Raw genomic sequence first — 19,758 nt, 5'->3', positions numbered from 1 at the left:
TTCAATCACAACACACGTGATGATAGATGAATTTAGTGTTTGTTTTGCTTTTTTAAGGAGTGATGTTTTTCTTTGCCACAGTAAGCCCACAGAGCATGGATCTGTAGACCTATTCATTCTACAAATTTAAGATTAATTACACTGTTCAGTAACAACAAACTCACCAGACCATTACATTATATTTTCTACCTTGACTAACTAGAGTGTAGCTGTGCGAGAGGTTCTCAGTTCTAAATTCTGGTCTTCCAGCTGAGTTTTTCCCTTCTCCTTTTCCTGTTTATTTCATCAATCCTACACTCACACAAACCAGAAAGGAACCAGAAAGGAAGAAATACAAAGCCTGACACTTCTGTCTATTCTAATCTATTCTGAGTTACAGAATTCCCTCTTGTGCATCTCTGCCATTGCTTTGACCCAATTTGTCCATTCTCTGTTGGCAAGCCCCCCAATCTGTGTTAGTGTGTGTAGTGTGTGTGTGCACATGCATGCATTTGATCAGGATTAGATTAAGCACACATTAAAGCCTTGTGAGGCTGAGGTATTGAAGCCTGATCGAAGTCACAAAGATACAGAATTTTGATGTTTTGTTTCCACTATTTACCATATTTACAATTGAAACTGGGTGTTGGAGTGTGATGCGCAAAGAACTGTCCAAATTGAGTAGGACCAGTATAATCAAAGTCACTTTAATTCTATAATTCTTAAGATTTCAGTTCTGGTTGATTTGGTGACACCCACGGTTACAATGGTGATGGCAAGTGCAGTTTAATACGCCAGGTCCTGGAAATCTGGGGACAGCAAAACCTCTTTGAGCAGTTACTTTGTCAGAAATACAAAAGAGCAACTGGTGTATCTATTTACAAAGCAGCCAAACAAACTCAAGCCCCTTTTACACTGCCGATTTTCGGCGAATGTTGGGCCGTTTTGCCGTCAAGCTGTGTGCGTTTAGACACACAGAGCCGGATTGGCGAGTTGATCCAAGGTGCCCAATTTTCCGCTTCATAGGGGTAAACATATTGGCAGAACCCTTTTAGTTTAAAAAGAACGAGGCGCCCTTCCGCCACGGGAGGGGCTGTTGAAGACTTGTGGGAGGAGCTGTTGATGACGCCACACGTGCGACCCACTGGCGGTGGATAAACAGGAAACAGCTGATAGCAGGAATTAGCGAGCAGCTAGTAGCAAGAGGGAAACGCAAACCTGACAGACACTGTAAAGATGAGCAACTGGGGAGACAAGGAATTGCGTGCCCTCCTTGTCCTCGCAAACGAAGAGGCCGTTAACCGTCAGATGACGGGGACGGTGAAGAACGGGTCGACTTACGAGAGAATCGCCAAAGGACTGACCAGCCGCAGTTTCCCTCCCACGTCACTGTTTACGTCACACACTGAGCTACACGTTTTGTTACTTGCTCACGCCCCCCATTGCCCCGAAAAAGGCACATTCTGTATGAACAACAGTCAGTAGGCGGTTTTGTTTTTATACTGCCAATGCTGACGGAAGACTGATTGGGCTTTCCTGCAAATTTGCACAATTCCTATCTAAGAAGGGCTTCACATTATTTTAAAAAAGTGACTAATCATATTTCATGCTGCAGCTCATGGTGGGTGCTCCTTGTTGTTCCATCACCCTCTGTAATATAAAACTCATCTACTGTCAAGAAGCTGCTCAAAATGACAGTCATTTAGTTTGGGCATTTTGGTTGTGTAAACCTCAGTTATACATTTACGTTTCCTGTGACTGCCAGAAAAGTAAATACTGAATCTACATGCACTGAAAAGCTGCTCCTGAAAAAATGTTTAAAACCGTACAAAAGACGAGCACATCCCAACATCCAATGGCACGGGTGCTGGACCAAAGAAATGCCTGGCAACGTAAGCATGCTCACACTGTAATGCATTCTGCTGCTGGTGAGCAGCAACTGCGACATACCAAGATGTGCTTTTTTGACGAGTGTGTGACGACCACTTGACTAGATAATTTCGTAATATGATTTATACATATGTGGGATATAAAATGTGTACATGCTGGTATTTTCCCCTCATAAATTTATCAAAACCAGCTCTGGTACAATATCAGGGCACACATGTACCTATATGTCTATTTTGGTTTATTTTTATGATGAATATGGGCAACAGGTGTGGCATGTCACATGACTGGCTCAGGCACTATGGGTATTTAAGATGGCGACTTCCTGTCATTTATCAGAAGTCTGAGGAAGAGCTGTGGGCTCAAAACATCACTCTGCATTAAAATCCTTCTGAACGGGAGCTGCTTGGTGTGTGGACTTATTTGTTTTTTACTTTGCTGAAAAATGTTTGACATATCAAATTCTGTTTTTCACTCGTTTTAAGCAAGTTAATATTTCTGAGTGGTTGGAGAAGAGGGAAACAGAAAAAATATGTCTCTGGGAACAAAAACTAAAGTGTTATATTTTTGTTTGGTATAAGTTGATGTCTGTTGTTGATTCTCATTTTTCATGAGTTGAAATAAAAGATCGCTTGTGATCACTAAAAGAACACTTTTTCTATGCACACAAAATGCTTAGCACTGTTGCCATTTTTAGCACTGTTCACTCTGTTAACACTGTTAGCTGCTAGCTGCCAGCTCAGCCACTTCCATGTTGAGAACCGTGTGCAGGCAATTCCGGTTTTGAATCTGAATCAGAGATAATATCTGAATGCTGCATTCAGCTTCTTCAAGTTGGAAACTCAAATACATGTTGTCCATCTTAAAAAATAAGTGTTTACAAAAAGTGATGTTTAATTTCTTTTTCATGCCTAAAGACGAATAAAAACACAAATGACAAAATCCTGACTGATGTAGTTATAATTCATGGATGAAAGGGTTAAAAACTAATGAATTCAATGATGTGGGCAACTCAGAATTGTGATAAGGAAAGTGGTTTATATGATGTACACTGAAAAACAAGGCATCGGAAGTAAAAAAAAGAAAAAGAATTACATACATGACATCTCCAGTTTCTCCCTGTGGTAATAAGACACCACCTGGCGATAAGACAAACCCATTCAAGTCTAATACAGCCTCAAACCATTTACACTGGCCAGAATGTCTCCCCCTGTGACAACAGAGGGCAGCTTTTTAGGTTCCGGCCACTCTGAGAAATGTCTGCCATCGGCGCCATGATGAGAAGTGACTGGAGGATTCTTAGATTTATTAGCACTCTGTGAGCCAGTGTCATCAGAGATTACGCCCCCTATCCTTCACCGCTCCACCGGCACGTCAACCACCGAATTTCAATTTCCCTAGTGAGAGGATGGGAAGGCTCTGGCTGGCGACCCCTGCTCGTGACCCTGGGGTTTCACGATGGATGGGGGAGGTGGAGGGGGGACAGATACGGGATGCTCATGAATTAGGGATGACTTCAGCGGTGCGTTCAACTTTGGCCGTCCCGCCTGTATCGCCACAGAGAATCTCCCTGATAAATGGGCATCAAGGGGAAGGAAGACTGCTCTTCCTGGTTAGGTATTCAGAGGAGCTCATGGTCGAGTTTAGCCCCCGTTTAGGCCATGTTTAAAACATGCGTCACTGCTGCTGGCACCTTGGATTCAGCAGCTCATCGGCTGCTTACGGACCAGCTCTAAGATTAAGGTGAGCATCTACAGTTTGTGTATATGCATGAATTGTTCAAAGAGTTCGAAGACTGTTGGAGGTATTTTCACACAACACATGAGCAAACCTAGTTGCCTTAAAATCAGCCAAAACTGTAGATGTATCTGCAGAAATATTTGCAGAGATCTACTGAAACTGAATTTGAAGAATAACTTTTGAAGCTGTCATTGACTCTTTCACTTGACACGCTATAAAGACTAACATTAATACTGGTTGCACTCCATTAAGGTAGTCGTCAGGGTGCTAATTGAGCACACTGGTTTGGCTGGTTCGACTGACATGAAAACTGGGCCATCATTAATGTTATTACTTACTGCTATGACAAGTAAAATGTCTTCTGTGTGTGTCGATGTATTGAACTCTGGGTTTGTAATGTGACCAACTTCCCACTATGTGCATGATGAGTCACAAACCTGTCATACACATCCCCTGTTCCAACCCAATCATTCATGCACCTGTGCTATTTTATTCCTGCCCACTTAATACTCCAATGATGTCATGAAAAAGCCAACAGGGTATAAACACCTGGGAGGTGCTTTGACTTTGACCTGAGCTGTTCACACTACTTGCACCAAAAATGAGTTTAAACGAGGTCTTGTAACCCAAACAAATCCATGGACAGTGGTGTAGTGGAGGGTATAATCAGGTATATGGGGTGTACTCACCTCTTTTTCTGTCTGTTTACAGCATACCCCCCTATTAGCCAAAAAGCCATTGGAATATATAGGACAGTATACCCACTTCCTCCGTGGCAATCAACCCATCTTTTCATTCATTCATTTTCCATAACTGCTTATCTTGCTAGGGGTCGCGGGGGCTGGAGCCTATCCCGGCTGACTTAAGCAACAAGAAGGGTTCACCCTGGACAGGTCACCAGACTATCACAGGGCTGACACATAGAAACAGACAACCATTCACGCTTACATTCACACCTACGGACAATATAGAGTCACCAGAGTCGCCTATTAATGTAACCTGCATGTCTTTGGACTGCGGGAGGAACCTCTTGCTGTGCGGCAACAATGCTAACCACTGCGCCACCATGCCGCCATGTGCCATGTCAACCCATCTACCTTGTAGTAAACCCAGCTTTTCAACTACCACAACACCACTGTACATGGAGCTGGTTGAACCCTCACATAGTGTTGCTTTCATCAAGGAAAAGTATGACTAAATATCATCGTCAACGAACCTTCATCACGTGATGAAAACGAGACGAGACACAACGTAAATGGTCATGGTCATGTGGTCATGTGACGATAACTGTAATTAACTATATTATAATGCTGGCAGGGCAGGGTGCGCGTCAGGGTTCTATTCCCCTGTCGGGAGTTATTTTCCCAGTATTCACCGGCTCATTATACATTACCCCTTACTTATAACACCTGTGAGCAGAGTGATTTTACTGTTACAAGTCCCAGTGATGTTATACTCTACATCAGCACTCACGGAATGCCTCTCGTCCAATCAAATTACTCGGTCGGAACTAACTGTTGTATAAATAAATATATATTTAGCTCTAACTATAGGAGCTAATTTAGAAAAGAAAATTTAGATTTGGTTATACTATACTAGGTACTTATACTATATTGACTGGGTATAATAGAACTGCATTACTAAAAAGAGACTAAAATACAATTTTCATTGACTAAAACTAGACTAAAATGTCATCAGTTTTCGTCGACTAAAACGAGACCACTCTACCACTTAACATCTGTACTGTACAGACAGCACAAACAAGGAGAGGGCTTGTGAGTGAAGCCATCGGACTACATTGCAAGTTCTGAAAATATGTCTTGTTACTGGTGTAAGCCATTTTGTTGAGTGGCTTCTTAGCCAAATGCTCAGAGTTATTTATGTTGGTCTTTTCTATTGTGAGAGGTAAACAACAGAAGGAGTGAGGCAGTAATGTGCTGCTGTGAACTATATGAAAAACAAAAGAGTGTTGGTTTATGTATCTTGGTTTACACTGAGCAAAGAGCCTACATATTTACTGTGCTCACATCATTTGATTCCAGCTATTGGTTGCACCTCACTACAAAGCAAGTTAGCCTTTAGCTGCCTTCCATAGTTAGCACAACTTTTAGCACAGCTGTTAGGGGCAAATCTGTGCCAGGTGCAAAACACTCCAAACCCACCCCCTGGTTGTATTCACATGAGTAAAGCAAGGCGACATTTTGCTCTATGTTCAGTGTGAAGACAGCTTAAGAGATTCAATTTATTATTATCTTACATCAAAACAGAAAATTACTAATGGATGACATGTTCTGTCTGAACTGATGTTGTTTTCTTTGAATTTGTGGAAATCACACAGGAGCATTTTGGGACAGAGTGAAACTCCTGAAATTAATTCAGCTGACACTTGTGTTTAACGTTGGAATTGAACTTACATCACTTGTTTCAACTACTGATTTTACGAGGTTTTAGGATTGAACGGCTTGTGTAAAAAAGTACTGACCATCCACTCTGAGATGATGATGTCCACCTTCTCCACAGGGAGCTCGATGTCTTCTATGCGGCCTTTGATCAGGGTGATCTTGTCCTCCAGCTGGTTGGACCTGTGGTAAACATGCAAGATGATTTTAAGTCAGATATTCATTCTCCTTTTAGCACTGGTCTGGTTTCTACCAACTAAGTGCTCTGTAAAATTTATTGACTGGTCGTCAACTTTGCCTGCCTGTTGTCTGGTGCAGAGCAGGTAATTTTTTCCAGTGAAAACAGCTCTGCACTTTGAGTGGGAATGACGTTGATGACAGCGGCGAAAGTGAACCAAAACAGTCACATTGTGGATTGTAACACCAAAGCGATGAGCTGAAAGATGCTGAAAATGCTGTGGAGTTGTGCCATTCAGCCACAGTCACAATAACTATCAACAGACTTTACAAAATGGATGACGTATACATGGAGATACTGTACATCCACACCGCAGCAATTAATTTCCATACATATTTGGGCCATTTTTCAAACTTGTCAAGTACAGTACATTTGCAGTCTTTGCGGGGCCATGCAGGCAGTGTGAAAGGGGGGAACTGTAACTGTGGGCCTGCAGAGGTGTCAGGCTCAGGTAGGAACGGAAAGATCAGTGCTGCTGTTTAAATGATCCTTCCTTTCAGACCGACCAGTCTGGGTATCAATCTCTGTGAATATTCCATTATCATGACAGCTAATGTTACCGAGGACAGAACAATTACTCACAGCGGCCCAGAGTGCATTTCTGTGGCAGCGATCCTTATCTTGAACTGTCTCTCCCCTCTCTGCTACTCTGCTACCGCTGCTATCACCTCCTCCCAGGATCCAACAGCCCCCTACCCCCACCCCCACCCCTCACCCACAACCCCCCACCTCCTACACCTTTCACAAGAGGGAAACACTGTAATCTCATTATTGGGGTAATTTAGAGGACAATGTCAGGACTCTAGGGAGAGAGTCAGTATCTGTGCGGCTTTGTGTGTGTGTGTGTGTGTGTGTGTGTGTGTGTGTGCTGGAGTAAGGCAGTGAGTGAGACAGAGAAAGAGAAACGTTGTACGTTTCATCAACCAGTGTTTGCAAATAATTGCTGTCCTTTGCTGGTGAATATATACTTTGTCATACAAACTAGTTTTTTCCTCATAATTCAGATATTTTTTGTTTTTTGTCAAAGGATACAAAATTTCCAACTTCCATTCTTAAGATTTTTGAAAACCCATATATCGATGTCTGTGTCTGGTGTGGCACATTCACACAGAATAAGCAAAAACTGTATGTTACTCAAATTTACTGACATTATCCCGCAGATGTGATGCTCACAGTCATGTGTAGCTCCACTTGACACACCACAGAAACACTGCATAGCACGACTAGTGGGGATTATCTATTTTACACATCCTATCATCTTATCAGATTTCGCTCTTCTGATTGCTCTGAGCTTGTATTTTCTGTGAACAGGTCTCCATGCTGTGTAGCGGGAGGAGCTGCTTGCTAAAATGCTTGCACTAACCTTTATTTATAGTTACCAATGCAGCCTCTGTAAAATAAATTCTTGAGGCAGAAACAAGGCGCAGAGAAAACCAAAAAACTAAATAGGACCCCAAATCATCGAGGTGCTGGTTTGCACAGATTAATATTATCACGCTACCTCTGTGCTGGCGAAATATGGCAGATTTGCACTGAATTACCAGCACAGATGACCTCCGCAACTATTACAAATTACCAGAGTTCTTCAGATTATACTAGTCCTATGCAAAACAGGACTAAAGAATTTATCTTTTATTTATTTTATTTATTTTATTTTTTTTATTACCTTAACAGAAAATGTTAAATAAATTCAAATAAAAATAACGAAAGGAATAAACAGCTAAATGATATTTATTTTTCATGAAAAAATTAAAATGTTTTATTTTGTTATTGCTATTATATTGCTATTGAATTATATTTTACTTTATCATAGTTTTGGGAAAATGAACGACCTAAACTTCAATACAAATGTTTGAACTAGGGCTGGGAAAATATCAGTTTTAACTACAAGATTATTGTGGCCTCAAGCGTTCACAGTAACAGTAGTAATGTGACGAAAAAATTGATAGTCAAAAATAGTCAAAATCATCTTTAATTTAGTTTATCTTGTGCTTTGTCAATTTTGTGGCAAATGAACTACACTTAAAATACAAGTGTACAAGTGCTTTCCCACTGCCTGTAGACTAGAGTCACGCTCACAGCTCTGCAGACAGTAGACGAGCAGGCCTTTCACGTTCAGCGTCAGGAACAGGCCGGAAAACAGGTTAGTAAAGAGCAGAAAGCAACATGGAGGCCAGTGAAAATGTTACGGTGGTTACATCTTTTTTATATCTCTTTCTTACTCAATCTCTCTCTCAAACTGGGTGTCGCCTAATTTTGAACAATGTTAAAATGCTGTCAGGGAGGAGATGGGCGGTATCTTGTTGCAACCTCTCATTGTATCACGCGGGCAAAGGGCTAAAATCAGTGTCGAATTTCCATTGGAGCAGATGTGAAGCCAATCAGAGCTGGGACTGTGACAACTGCAGAGTCATTTGTCCCGGGAGTGAATGTCAGTCATAACCTTTCTGTTTAAACACAAAAGCCAGATGTTTGTGGGTGTTGGTGGGTGTTTTGTGCTGTGGGGAAGAGGCTATAGTGTGTGCATTCTTCAATCAAAGTCAAAAATCAGCTGATAAACGTCCAAACTGATCATCTGTCCATCTTTAGTTCACCTTAAAAAGTTGAATTTTACCCATCTACCTAAAATGTCCAGGGTTTTTTTTTTTCCAATTTGTTGTCACAATTCAAATCCTTCTATTGGATAATCCATCAATTCCAGCCATTAAAAAAAAAAACGTATTTAGACATTATCCATTAAGGAAGTGACTGTGAAGGAAGGAAGTCACATCCAGCTTTTCATTTAAACTTCGGCGACGGAGTGGAGACAGGAGATGGATGCTCCTGCCCAACCAACAGGAGCCACTTTAATTACAATCCTGATATTAACATCAAGAGGAAAGTGGCGGACACACAAAGGCCACCCACACACACACACACACACACACACACACACACACACACACACAGAAGGAGCTTTAAAATCACAACCCAACCAAACAGTAGATTTAAGGGGAGCCAAGGGCAAAAGTCAGCGTGTGTTGCTGTATTTAGGTGTGTGCTTGTGTGTGTGCATGTGTGAGTGTGTAGGAGTGGGGGCAGGGGGCAGGGCCGCACATCTTTCTTTAGCTGAATCTTCACCGCTGGCGAACCTGCGACGCAGCCTGCATGCCAGCACACACTCCAACAGCGAGTCAGTGGGCTGTAAAATTAAAACGTCCTTTTCCCTTCAGCAAACCCCGTTGTTTTGCTTATACGACACTCTCTTACATAACGGTAATAATAGCAGTCATAATGGCCCCTAACTCAAAAATGCATTTTAGAGGCAGGGGTGTGATGGAGGAAGTGGTGGGTTGCAGGTAGACGCAGGGACAGTGGAGGCTCTGGTGGAGGTTAAATGACTCCACTGTGGAGAGCCAGCTGCTGGAACACTGGAAACACACAGCACCTGAAATTGGACTGAGGGGCTGTATTAAAAGGTGCCAACAGGGGGTCATCTACATGTTTGTGTGTGTGTGTGTGTGTGTGTGTGTGTGTGTGTGTGTGTGTGTGTGTGTGACTGCAGGCCTCGGACTGTAGCCACTGCAGGGAAGAAGAGGCGAGAGGTGAATGAGTCAGAACGCAGGTGTATATTATGTGCATTATGGCCACGCGACTGACAGCAGCTCTATTGAAGTCAACCAGCTGCAACAAATGAAAAGGTGGCTGGAGGTCACACAGACCTCTACTCCCACAATTCTCTGCTGCACACAACAGGGAAGAAGATGCATCTACGCCGGCTCGCGAAGGACCACTATGACGTGCAAGGGGAGGGTCACATAACTGACAGGGACAGCCAAGCTAGCAGTACCGCTACTGAGCTAATGTGCTAGCATGTTGACTGCAGACTGAAAGAGTTTTAAAACTGTATTTTTCAAGGCTACGTGCAATAAAAAATGAAATTCCATCAACCTCCAATATATCTGGGTGCAGGCAGATTTATATACATATCTGAAAAAAGTGACTGGCTGCAGTTTGTGTGTCTCACCTGACTATGTCCATGGCCTGATAGATGATTTCTGATTGGTCGACTGCTATGACCTTCTTGGCCCCTGCTCTGGCAGCGAACATGGACAATATGCCAGTCCCACAGCCCACATCGAGCACCACCTGCAGGGGGGGAGGGGAAAGAGGTTAGGGTTGGGGTGAGGAGCAAGTAATGACCACTGAAAAATAAGGTGCTTGAAAATGTGCTCCAATTAATGTGAAAATTAATTCAGGCAGGTTTGTTAGGATGAAACGAAACTGTTGGCTTTAGACACAGTTGGGTTTTACAGTTATTGAGAAGTTGTCACACTGACTTTATGGAAAAATAGCTTTTGACTAAATGATACGATTTAAAGATATATTATACTGCATTGTATATCCTTTATAAATCTACCAAAGCATGATATCTCAGCCTTCATCAGACCCTAAGAGCTACACCTAAACTTCATTTCCTTTTGGATCTTTACTTTACTTTTTAATGTCTTTTAAAAATACTTTTTTAAAAATACTTTTTCCAAGTTTTGATCCTGTGTCCCTGTGTTCATTGATCATTTATCTCGTTAAATGCCAAATTTTCTTGTGACCATATTCTCATGGTTTCATGTGACAAATTGATTGAAATATGAGTAAAAAAATGAGTAAACAATGTGGCGGAGGTCTAATTCATTCATCTGTGTGTGTGCAGTCAACAGTCTGCTCTGCAGCAGACTCCCCTGTAGATCCATATTGCACTGAACTCTAAGTCCGCCCACTTTTTAGTGGTCCAATCAAATGCAAAGGATTTAATCTAAATCCTTATTATAACTGTGCATTGCTCAAATATTCCATTTCACTGGGAGATACTTAACAGTACAGAGACTAAAGATGCTTCCACATAGTGTTTTTTTCTGAGCGCTAGCATCTTTTCTCAATTGTTCCCAATGAGGAGTGAGCGCATGCAGCCACCTGGAGAAAAAGCACTGCGCCTAGTAAGGCTGTACAATTAATTGTCTGGTGATTGTGATTACGATTTTGAGGTCAAACGATTTCAAAATTAATGAAATTGAGGGAAACGATGTTTGGTCACGGACGCCTGGAGATGTTATTTTGTCTTCTACGGAAGCCGCACATGCACAATACCGACCCCTCCCCTCCTTCCCTCTATTCACTCCACGAGCCAGCCAAGTAGGTGAGCTATGAATAATGAGACGGGCAGGTGATCGCGGACGATTTCAAAAACAGCGTGCCGAAAATGGCAGAGGGAGCGCGAGAGAGGTTCGTCGACAAGAGAGGGAGAAAAAGTTCGCTAGCGTGGGAACATTTAGGATTCTCAGAATCCGATGAAGACCAAAAGCATATAATGTGCAGGGTGTGCTTCAAGGTGCTGTATTGTGCTACGGCCAATTCAAGTGCTGGAATTTGTTATTTATGTGACAACGCCTGAACGCAACACAGGCTCCGCTCCATTGACTGTGTGCACAGTGCCATGCTGCGGGTTCGGGCCGGGCTCGATTATAAATGTCTCAGACTCGGGTCGGGTTCCATCAGGAAAGTGCTTCCACACCTGTACTAACATCTAGAAGTCAGGTCATCCAAATCAGTGGTCTGTACGCTTGTGCCAAGTCCTCAGCATCTCCACAGATCAAACTGCTCCTGACCGCTCTGGTTCACCAAGTAACTTTTTTCACTCCAGCCACTGTTATTGAGTCACTTCTATTTCAGGTTCCCATAGGTTACAGTTAATTTGTTCATCTTCACCCCCGACTGGTGTTAAATGGCTGAGGCACAGCTGCAGTGACGATACACGCCTCTATATGTAACACTGTGTTTATGTGTGTCTCTATTTAAGGCGACTTTAACGTCCCTGTAAGCATCCTGCTGCCTTTATGGGTTCACAGAGGGTCGCCAACACACTGCTGACACAACACAACGCACAACCTCTCACTGCTTTCTCCATCTTTCTGTACTGCCACACCCCCCCTAACAATACTGGAACAAGAATAGCCTATTTTGTTCTCTATCTCGCACTTCCTGTAGAAGGTGACACTTCCCTCTCTGCCGAGTGTTTCGCTGTGACAGGGATAATGTACGTCCCCATCAACAAAACCTGCCTCCCTCCTCTACAGCCTCATCCCAGCACTAACCAGCAGCCGCCTGTATAATGGATGGTCATGATACAGGCCACTGCTTCCTGCAACTAAAGGCAATGGAAAAGAGAGATAGGTGGGGGCGAGTTGGAAGGGATTTTTTTTTTTTGATGGAGGGGGGGTGTTATGGGTTTGGTGGTGGATTGCATGTGTCTGTTATCAGCACTCTGCAGTCGACGGTCAAGGCACTAATAAAATCACACTGTGTTTTAAATCAGATACCATCGCCTTATTAATGTCTTTCCTGCAAAATGAAAGCGCCTGTTCCTGTTAATAGATTTGGCTGTACATTACACCAGCTGCCCCGCACGTACAGCATACACACATTAAAATCTGTTCGGAATTGTTCAGTCCGCTCACCTTGTCTCTGAACATGTCAGGGTTGCGGTACATGAAGTCGCGGTAACTCTCCGTGCGCACTTTATCCTGTGGAGAGAATAATCAAACATTAAGAAATACACCAACTTTTATTAAGTGACGGAGTTAAAAGAGAGAAATCAACATGTTAATGTGTGGGGCAAAAATTCAAATTAAATTCAAACTGCAGGGTTTCTGCAGGGGTTATAAATCTAACCTCTTGCAGATAATTTGTTTTTTGAACTCCGTGTCTGCTTACGTTGTCGTATAAAGTCGAATCCCACACCAGTCTTATCAGACTTCTTGGAGAAAAAAAACTCTCAGAGCATGGCATGTAAAGCTTTCTCCACACAGGTGCAGATAACAGCAGATCAAAACAGACTGTGGGGGCATTCTTGGAAATTTCAGAGCAAATCTATGGGATAAATACAACTGGGAGGGAGCCTGAAATTTCTCGCGGAGGTCAGGTCAGGACTTGCTAATTAACCTGCCAATCAAATCTGCCCACAAACCCCAGCAACTCGTCTCTGGAGGAAAAGCTACAGAATCTATTGAAATGACAGAAACATGTCTCGGTACAAGACACAGAGGAATTAAACAAGTTCAATAAGATATTTACATATAAGAAAGTTTTCCATTAATGGTAACCAAAGACTGATTCAACTGTCACATGAGCTCTGATATTTGTGTCATTCAACTGGGGCTGCTAAATGAAAGCTAATCTATTATTTTGGTTAATGTTGACATCATGATTATTTAACATAATTACTCAGTGACTGCATTTTTTAACTTTAAAAAGCAGTGGATTTTCTGGAACTTTAAATAAAATCAATCTAAAAACACATTCAAAAATAAGATAAATAAAATAAATAATGTGCACTATACATAAACACTGTGCAAGAAAAGTTGGAGAGACTCGCGCTGCTGGCAGAAGAGTCGTGGAATGCTATTACTCTGAGGAGCATGCATGGAAATGATTTATAATATATTTGAATATCTTCCTCTCCTTTTGCTATATGGTGTGAGTAAGTTTCTAAATTGATCACTGGTCGCTTTTCAGAAATAAAGTCTCTGGAAAGACGCAAAACTTAGTGAGAAAGTCCCAAATTGGCAAAACTGAGCACTGCTGTAAAGGAAAGAGACAAAACGAGAGCATCGTTGCAAAATAGAACGCGGTGTAATAATCACTTTAACTTGATTGTCTCATTTTCAGTCGATACATCCTTCAGCCCTGATTAGTCAGGGCATTTATACAGTAGAAAAATGTCAAACAGCATTTAAACTTCAGATGAAATGATTTGGGGAAGACATTTACAACCTTTACTTGCTGTTTTTCTGACCAACGCTGCAGCTGCAGTTTAAATGTTGTTGGAGGTTTGTGGTGTTGCTTCACAAGGCTCTAAACATGACTGTTGTGTCATGTCAAACTTGTCTGCAGACAGTTTCTGGTTGTTTGGGTTGAATTTTATCTTGTAAGACTGGTGGAAGGAGAGGTTCACTTCACATGTTCTGTCACAGATCTGTCTTTATACAATATGTGCATGGCGATATTAACATTGAAAGTCTTACTGGTCGTTCTAATCGTTCCTCCTGTCTATTCCCTTTTTGTGTTTTGCCAGACAGTGTTTCCCTCCTTCTTAAAAGATGATATTTTTTTTGTGAGAGGGGGACAGAGGGGATGACATGCAGCAAAGGGCCGCAGGCTAGAATCAAACCTGTGGCCACTACAGCAAGGACAACGCCTTTGTACACGGGACGCCCACTCTAACCACTGAGCTCCTGACTGAGCAGCGGTAGTAACACTAACAGGGAATTTCGAACTACAGCTTTACAAGGCCAACTCAGATGACTGATGCCTCAGCTATACTTTCGTATGCATGTTTGCGAGGACAAGTCTCCCATCACAAACATCAGGATCATGTTAGAGTTAAAGTTAAATATCACAGCAACCAATACGTTCTTCGATGTACTTATATATTGGCATGTGAGTATTCTTTTAAAGATAAACCTGAGAAAATCTGAACTTGTCCATTTAGATAATGTTGTGTAAAATGAAGGCTATAATTGCAGACAAAAAATTTTGTCTCTTTAAAAACCTGATGCACTTTTCCATCACACCCAAACAGAAATCTAAACAAACTAGCACCCAGCTATGCTGCTGGGGGAATGTGGAGAAATCATAGTCGACCATGCCCATATTTTCTGATTCCGTCATTGTATTCAGACTTTTGGAAGGAAGTAGAAAACAATCATTTCAGAAACTTCAAAAATTCACATCGCTTTTTCTTGGACACATCCCTGATAGACTAAGTAAAGATGATATCTGTCTACCAAAGATCCTGCTGGCGGCAAGTAAAAAGGGCATTGTAAAATACTGGCTCCAGAAAAACTGCCCCACCACCAGCGTCTTTATTAATACTGTTAAACACGTACACCTTCTGGAACAGATGACCTATTCCAAACGACTTCATAAAGAATTGGGAGAAAAACAGTGAAGAAAATGATGTATTTATTTAGCCAATGAGACAGATGTCACGTGATGATTGTATGTACCAAATATGACATTTGTCATGTCTTTGTAAACATCCCATTACCTCATATTTGTATTTGTTTCCTTTTTCCTGTGTACCGCTTTTCTTCTTCTTCTTTTTTTTTTTTTTACTTTTGTTCCTTAACGTAAAAGATTTTCATAAACAAAAAGTATTAAAAAAAATGTCTCTTTATAATTTGAATTCAAAAATCATTTCAATGTTCAGCCTCAATTTCCACCACAATGGGACACAAAGACGCTCCACTGAAACTTCTAAGTGCGCTCAGCAGTGAGCACAGTGAGGCAGCTTTACTTTGAAAAGACTGTCCTTCGTGTCACACTGATTGGCCAGTATGCAATTTGTATCAGTCAGTGACAAATTAAGAGTTTGATTTATTTTAAACTTAAGTGACACACGTCTAACTCACGTCATCCTCCCTCTTCCCTCACACACACATACACACAGTGCGTCATAGGTGATGCACTTCATGGCGACCTGTGAAAGACTTGACCACATTCTACTGCAAAGCCTCCCGTCACGTGTTCTCCGCCCCTCCTGAGGCTCTGATGGAGTTTACAGCCTGACGTACAAACACATGACGCAAAACTTAACAGTGCTTAGCACCAATCAGGACAGCCAACAGGAATATGTCTAAGCACTGCAGTAAGTAGAACAGGAAGGGAGGAGACAGAGCTGACCCCCCCTCACACACATGCACGCACACACCCCTCAGCTTGCTGACACTTTCAGGTTTCGGCGCTTGAGCAGTGTAAAAATTTATTTCCACGTTCCGAGCATCCGCCATGCAGCGGCACTGCCGGCGTCTCACATGAGAGCTCAGCGCTTATTGCTGATGTGTCACTTTTGAGAAAATGTCTTGTCCTCAGTATCAATGTGTGCATAAAGATGATCATTCTCATTTACGGGCTACATGGAAATCTTTCAGCCAAGACGTATGCTGATGACTTTTGCTCTGCAGAGACTGCTGCGCCCGAGGGAAGCAACTCACAGGACTGTAATGAGACCTGCAGGCCTGGTCAGCGTGTGTGTGTGTGTGTGTGTGTGTGTGTGTGTGTGTGTGTGTGTGTGTTATGTTTGTGTGTTTGCACAGCTCAGACCTTCAGCATCTCCTCGTGGATGCTATAATGGCCGTAGGAACTGAAGTAGGCCTCGTCCTCATCCTCTCGGAGCTCGGCCACAGCGCCCAGGTTACCAGATCTGCGGGTTTCTGCGTTCAGAACCAAACCCTGAGCCAGCAGCCTGAGAGAGCACCGGACAGATCTGCGTTTAACTTCTCATATTAGGATATCATGGGACAAAAGCAGCGACCAGAGAGCAGAAAGCACACACAACCTTCATGCAGGACGTAGCAGTAAATGGAGGAGATGGGAGGCATTAATCTTTCCAACTCTCTCCCAACACCCCCCACCTCCCACCACCCTCACTCTTTCTGTAATTTTCCCTTATTGCCCCCCTTCCTACCCCCCCTCCTCACTTTAACCTCCATGCTGCAGTGGAATTTTCCCTTCCCCATTTTTATCTTTCCCCTTCCTCTAAACTTCTTCCACAAGGTACTCTAGTTGAGGTTTCTGCAATACTGGGTTCACTGTGTCCCCCTGCTGGCCCCAGGAGGGTAGTGCAGAAGTGAGGCAACACACCGCAAGGTCTCAAAAACATAGAAAGAAAAAAAGATCTACTCAGGATTGACATGAGAAAACTAAAAGGACAACTTAATCACACCCAGTGGTTCTAAAAACAATGTGGAAATGCAGATGTGTCACTGACTTGAGTTTGTGCAGGTCATCCATGGCTCTGGCCAGCGCCTCCTCTGACCTGCGGGCTCTCTCCTCAGCGGCCTGTGCCCTCTGCTGCAGTGCATCGTGGGACTCGGCCCCCGATGGCGGGCACGCCGATGGGCTCAACCCCTCACAGAGCTCTTCAGGGTCTGGCAGAAACACAGAAAGGGGGAGACAAACAGAGATGGAAAACATTTAGAGGTGAACACAAAGACTTGACAGAGCGACTCACAGTGACGCAACACACTCAGATGTAATAGACATCTTATAACTGTATTGTTTTCATGCACTGCATGTTTTCTGTTGTACTCTGAATGGCAGCTGCAGAAAAAGTGAAGTGAGTGTGGAATCAGACTAAATCTATCCAGGTCATAGCTAAAAATGAATCTGCCTAAATTCTGATTTTCAGACCTTGCAGTGGTTTTAAAGATCCCTCAGGAAAACAATAACTGTCTCCAAGAAATGAGTTGTTAAAGCTATTCCGAGCAAGCCCTTATGATTTCTGTGTCTTTAACTGGTGATGGTTTGTCTTGGTTGATGATGTTCAAAAGCAGCGGGCTGATCCACGGCTAATGTTCCCTGTTATTTTTGCTGCATGTGTTTTTCCACAGCAGGGCAGGTAAAAGAAGTTTACCTGTTGGAGGTGAGCTGTTTGCAGAGCCTGTTGTCTGCAGCTCTTCATCAACATCTCACTGTGGCTGTTTCTGATTTTACTCTTCCTTCCGGCTGTATTATTACACTTGTCTTTATTAAAGAGAAGCTCCTGATAAAGTTCCGCCAATTCAGTAATAACACATTTCATTTCCTGTACATTCTTCACAATAAAAGTCCCCAGTTATTTTGTTATGTATAAACTTTTATTGAGAGTTTTCGAGCAGCAACTTCACACAACTTCTAATACGGCTGATAGCTCGTCTAAACTGCCAACGGAAACAAAAATTGGCACGGCATGGCTTTACTCAGCACAGCCAAGAGTGAGGTCTGGCGTTGAAAAATGGCCAGAAAACATGATGATGTCACAGTGAAGCTGACCTTTGACCTTTTGGATATAAAATGTCATCCCTTCATGACTTCATTCTATGAGACCTTCGTGTGAACTTCTGTCATAAATAGCGTATGAATTCTTGAGTTATGGCCAAAAGCATTTTGTGAGGTCACAGTGACCTTTGACCAACAAAATCTAATTAGTGCATCCTCGAGTCCAAGTGGACGTTTGTGCCAAAATTGAGGAAATTCCATCAAGGCCTTCAGGGAGACCACGTTTACAAGAACGAGACAGACAGGTAACCTGAAAACATAAAGACTGCAGCTGCACAAAGGCATGGAAATGGCACCACACAAATTAAATTGACAAAATTCCACATGAAATTATGTTGTGACTACACTAAACTCTTCTTTCAGGCTCTCTTTTTTCCCCAGTTTTTACACAACTACTTCTGTAGCTTTTCATATGTACAACCAAGTGCAGCACCATGAATGCCCCTCTGGTAGAGAGTGTCCGAAAGTGTGCCCTTATGCCCATTTCTGCAATTCAGCACCCCTCTCTCTCTCTCTGACAACAGGCTTTTCTCACTCGCCTTCGAGTCTGACCATTCAGGACATATCAACACACAGTGTTTGGATGACAATTTGTACAAACTAGTTTATTTGAAGTGTACTGAACCCTTAACACTTCTTTCATCTGGGTCACAGCGGAGACCTGGGATAAACTGCCAACAAACACCAACGAGTACCAGCCTGCAAACTGTGAACGTGTGAGTCTGTGAGTGACTTACAAGGCAGTTCCAAAGGGTTCTTTACACATGTAAAAAAAAAAACACTGAACATGAGTAATGAAACTTAAAGGAGCTGCTGTACCTGTCTGCAGCAGGGGGTCGTCCTGCACGACTGGTCGCAGGAAGTCTTCACTCTCCCAGGGTAAAGGAGCGTCTGGCAGCCCCGTCAGACAGGATGCATCACATTTCTATAAACACAGATTTGATTATTTAAAAAAATCACCAGCTCTATTTCACTGCATTTCTTTAAGTAGCACCTGACCATGTTTAATGGGTGAAATACTGACAATCCTCATGAGAGTTGAGACTTTACAGTGCAAACAGTACTTACTGTTGAGCGTATGAAGTTGATCATCTTTATGTAACCGTAATCATCTAAATCTGATGAGGAAAAGAAGAGTGAGTCATTTTGACAAAACTGAATGATCCTCTGGTTCTTCAGTGAATCAGGAGCATCTGTTTCTACTTACTGTGTTTTCTTATCACGTCTACGAGGCTGATGTGGTGCTCAGTCGTGCAGTGCTGCAGGGTGGCAGGCACAGAGCTCAGCACCCTGAAAATCAAAATTATGCAAGTAAGACAATCTGTTTAATTAAAATGTATAATCTTACACATATCAAATGAAATGAAATGAAAATGAACAACAGGTTCTCAGATGTATTGCTTTGTTGTATAGGAAACATACGACATCATCGTGTCTGTGAGCTGAGCTTTCATGGTTTTATTTTTGTTTTTTGGAGACTTGGAAACTCCTGACATGATTTTCAGGATGCATCACAAATTCTTTATGGAGATCAGACAAAAATACAAAGGTATATGCATGTGGCATTAATCCTTAAAAGTTGCTGTGGAATCGCTCACAGCTTTTGACCTTTACCTTGTGTGGTGCAGTGGCATTCCTACACTTTTAACAAGTTAAGTGGAG

The 19,758-nt window shown here is 42.5% G+C and overlaps 1 protein-coding gene across 1 annotated transcript in view; it reads right to left on the bottom strand.

Annotated features, from left to right (window-relative positions):
• The window catches only part of prmt3 (protein arginine methyltransferase 3), a 91,634-nt gene that overhangs the window by 69,425 nt on the left and 2,451 nt on the right, over window positions 1–19,758 (bottom strand). The window contains exons 3-10 of the mRNA XM_033625396.2: window positions 19,304–19,386; window positions 19,165–19,214; window positions 18,916–19,021; window positions 17,048–17,207; window positions 16,381–16,522; window positions 12,735–12,800; window positions 10,250–10,371; window positions 6,089–6,188 (exon numbers count right to left, since the gene is read on the bottom strand). Of these exons, the coding sequence (XP_033481287.2) occupies window positions 6,089–6,188; window positions 10,250–10,371; window positions 12,735–12,800; window positions 16,381–16,522; window positions 17,048–17,207; window positions 18,916–19,021; window positions 19,165–19,214; window positions 19,304–19,386 (829 nt within the window). The remainder of the gene's footprint in view (window positions 1–6,088; window positions 6,189–10,249; window positions 10,372–12,734; window positions 12,801–16,380; window positions 16,523–17,047; window positions 17,208–18,915; window positions 19,022–19,164; window positions 19,215–19,303; window positions 19,387–19,758) is intronic.

Source organism: Epinephelus lanceolatus, chromosome 2 (assembly GCF_041903045.1).
Source record: "Epinephelus lanceolatus isolate andai-2023 chromosome 2, ASM4190304v1, whole genome shotgun sequence".
Taxonomy (NCBI): domain Eukaryota; kingdom Metazoa; phylum Chordata; class Actinopteri; order Perciformes; family Serranidae; genus Epinephelus; species Epinephelus lanceolatus.
The sequence above is the reverse complement of the archived record's forward strand: the minus strand, read 5'-3'. Positions and strand labels throughout refer to the sequence as shown.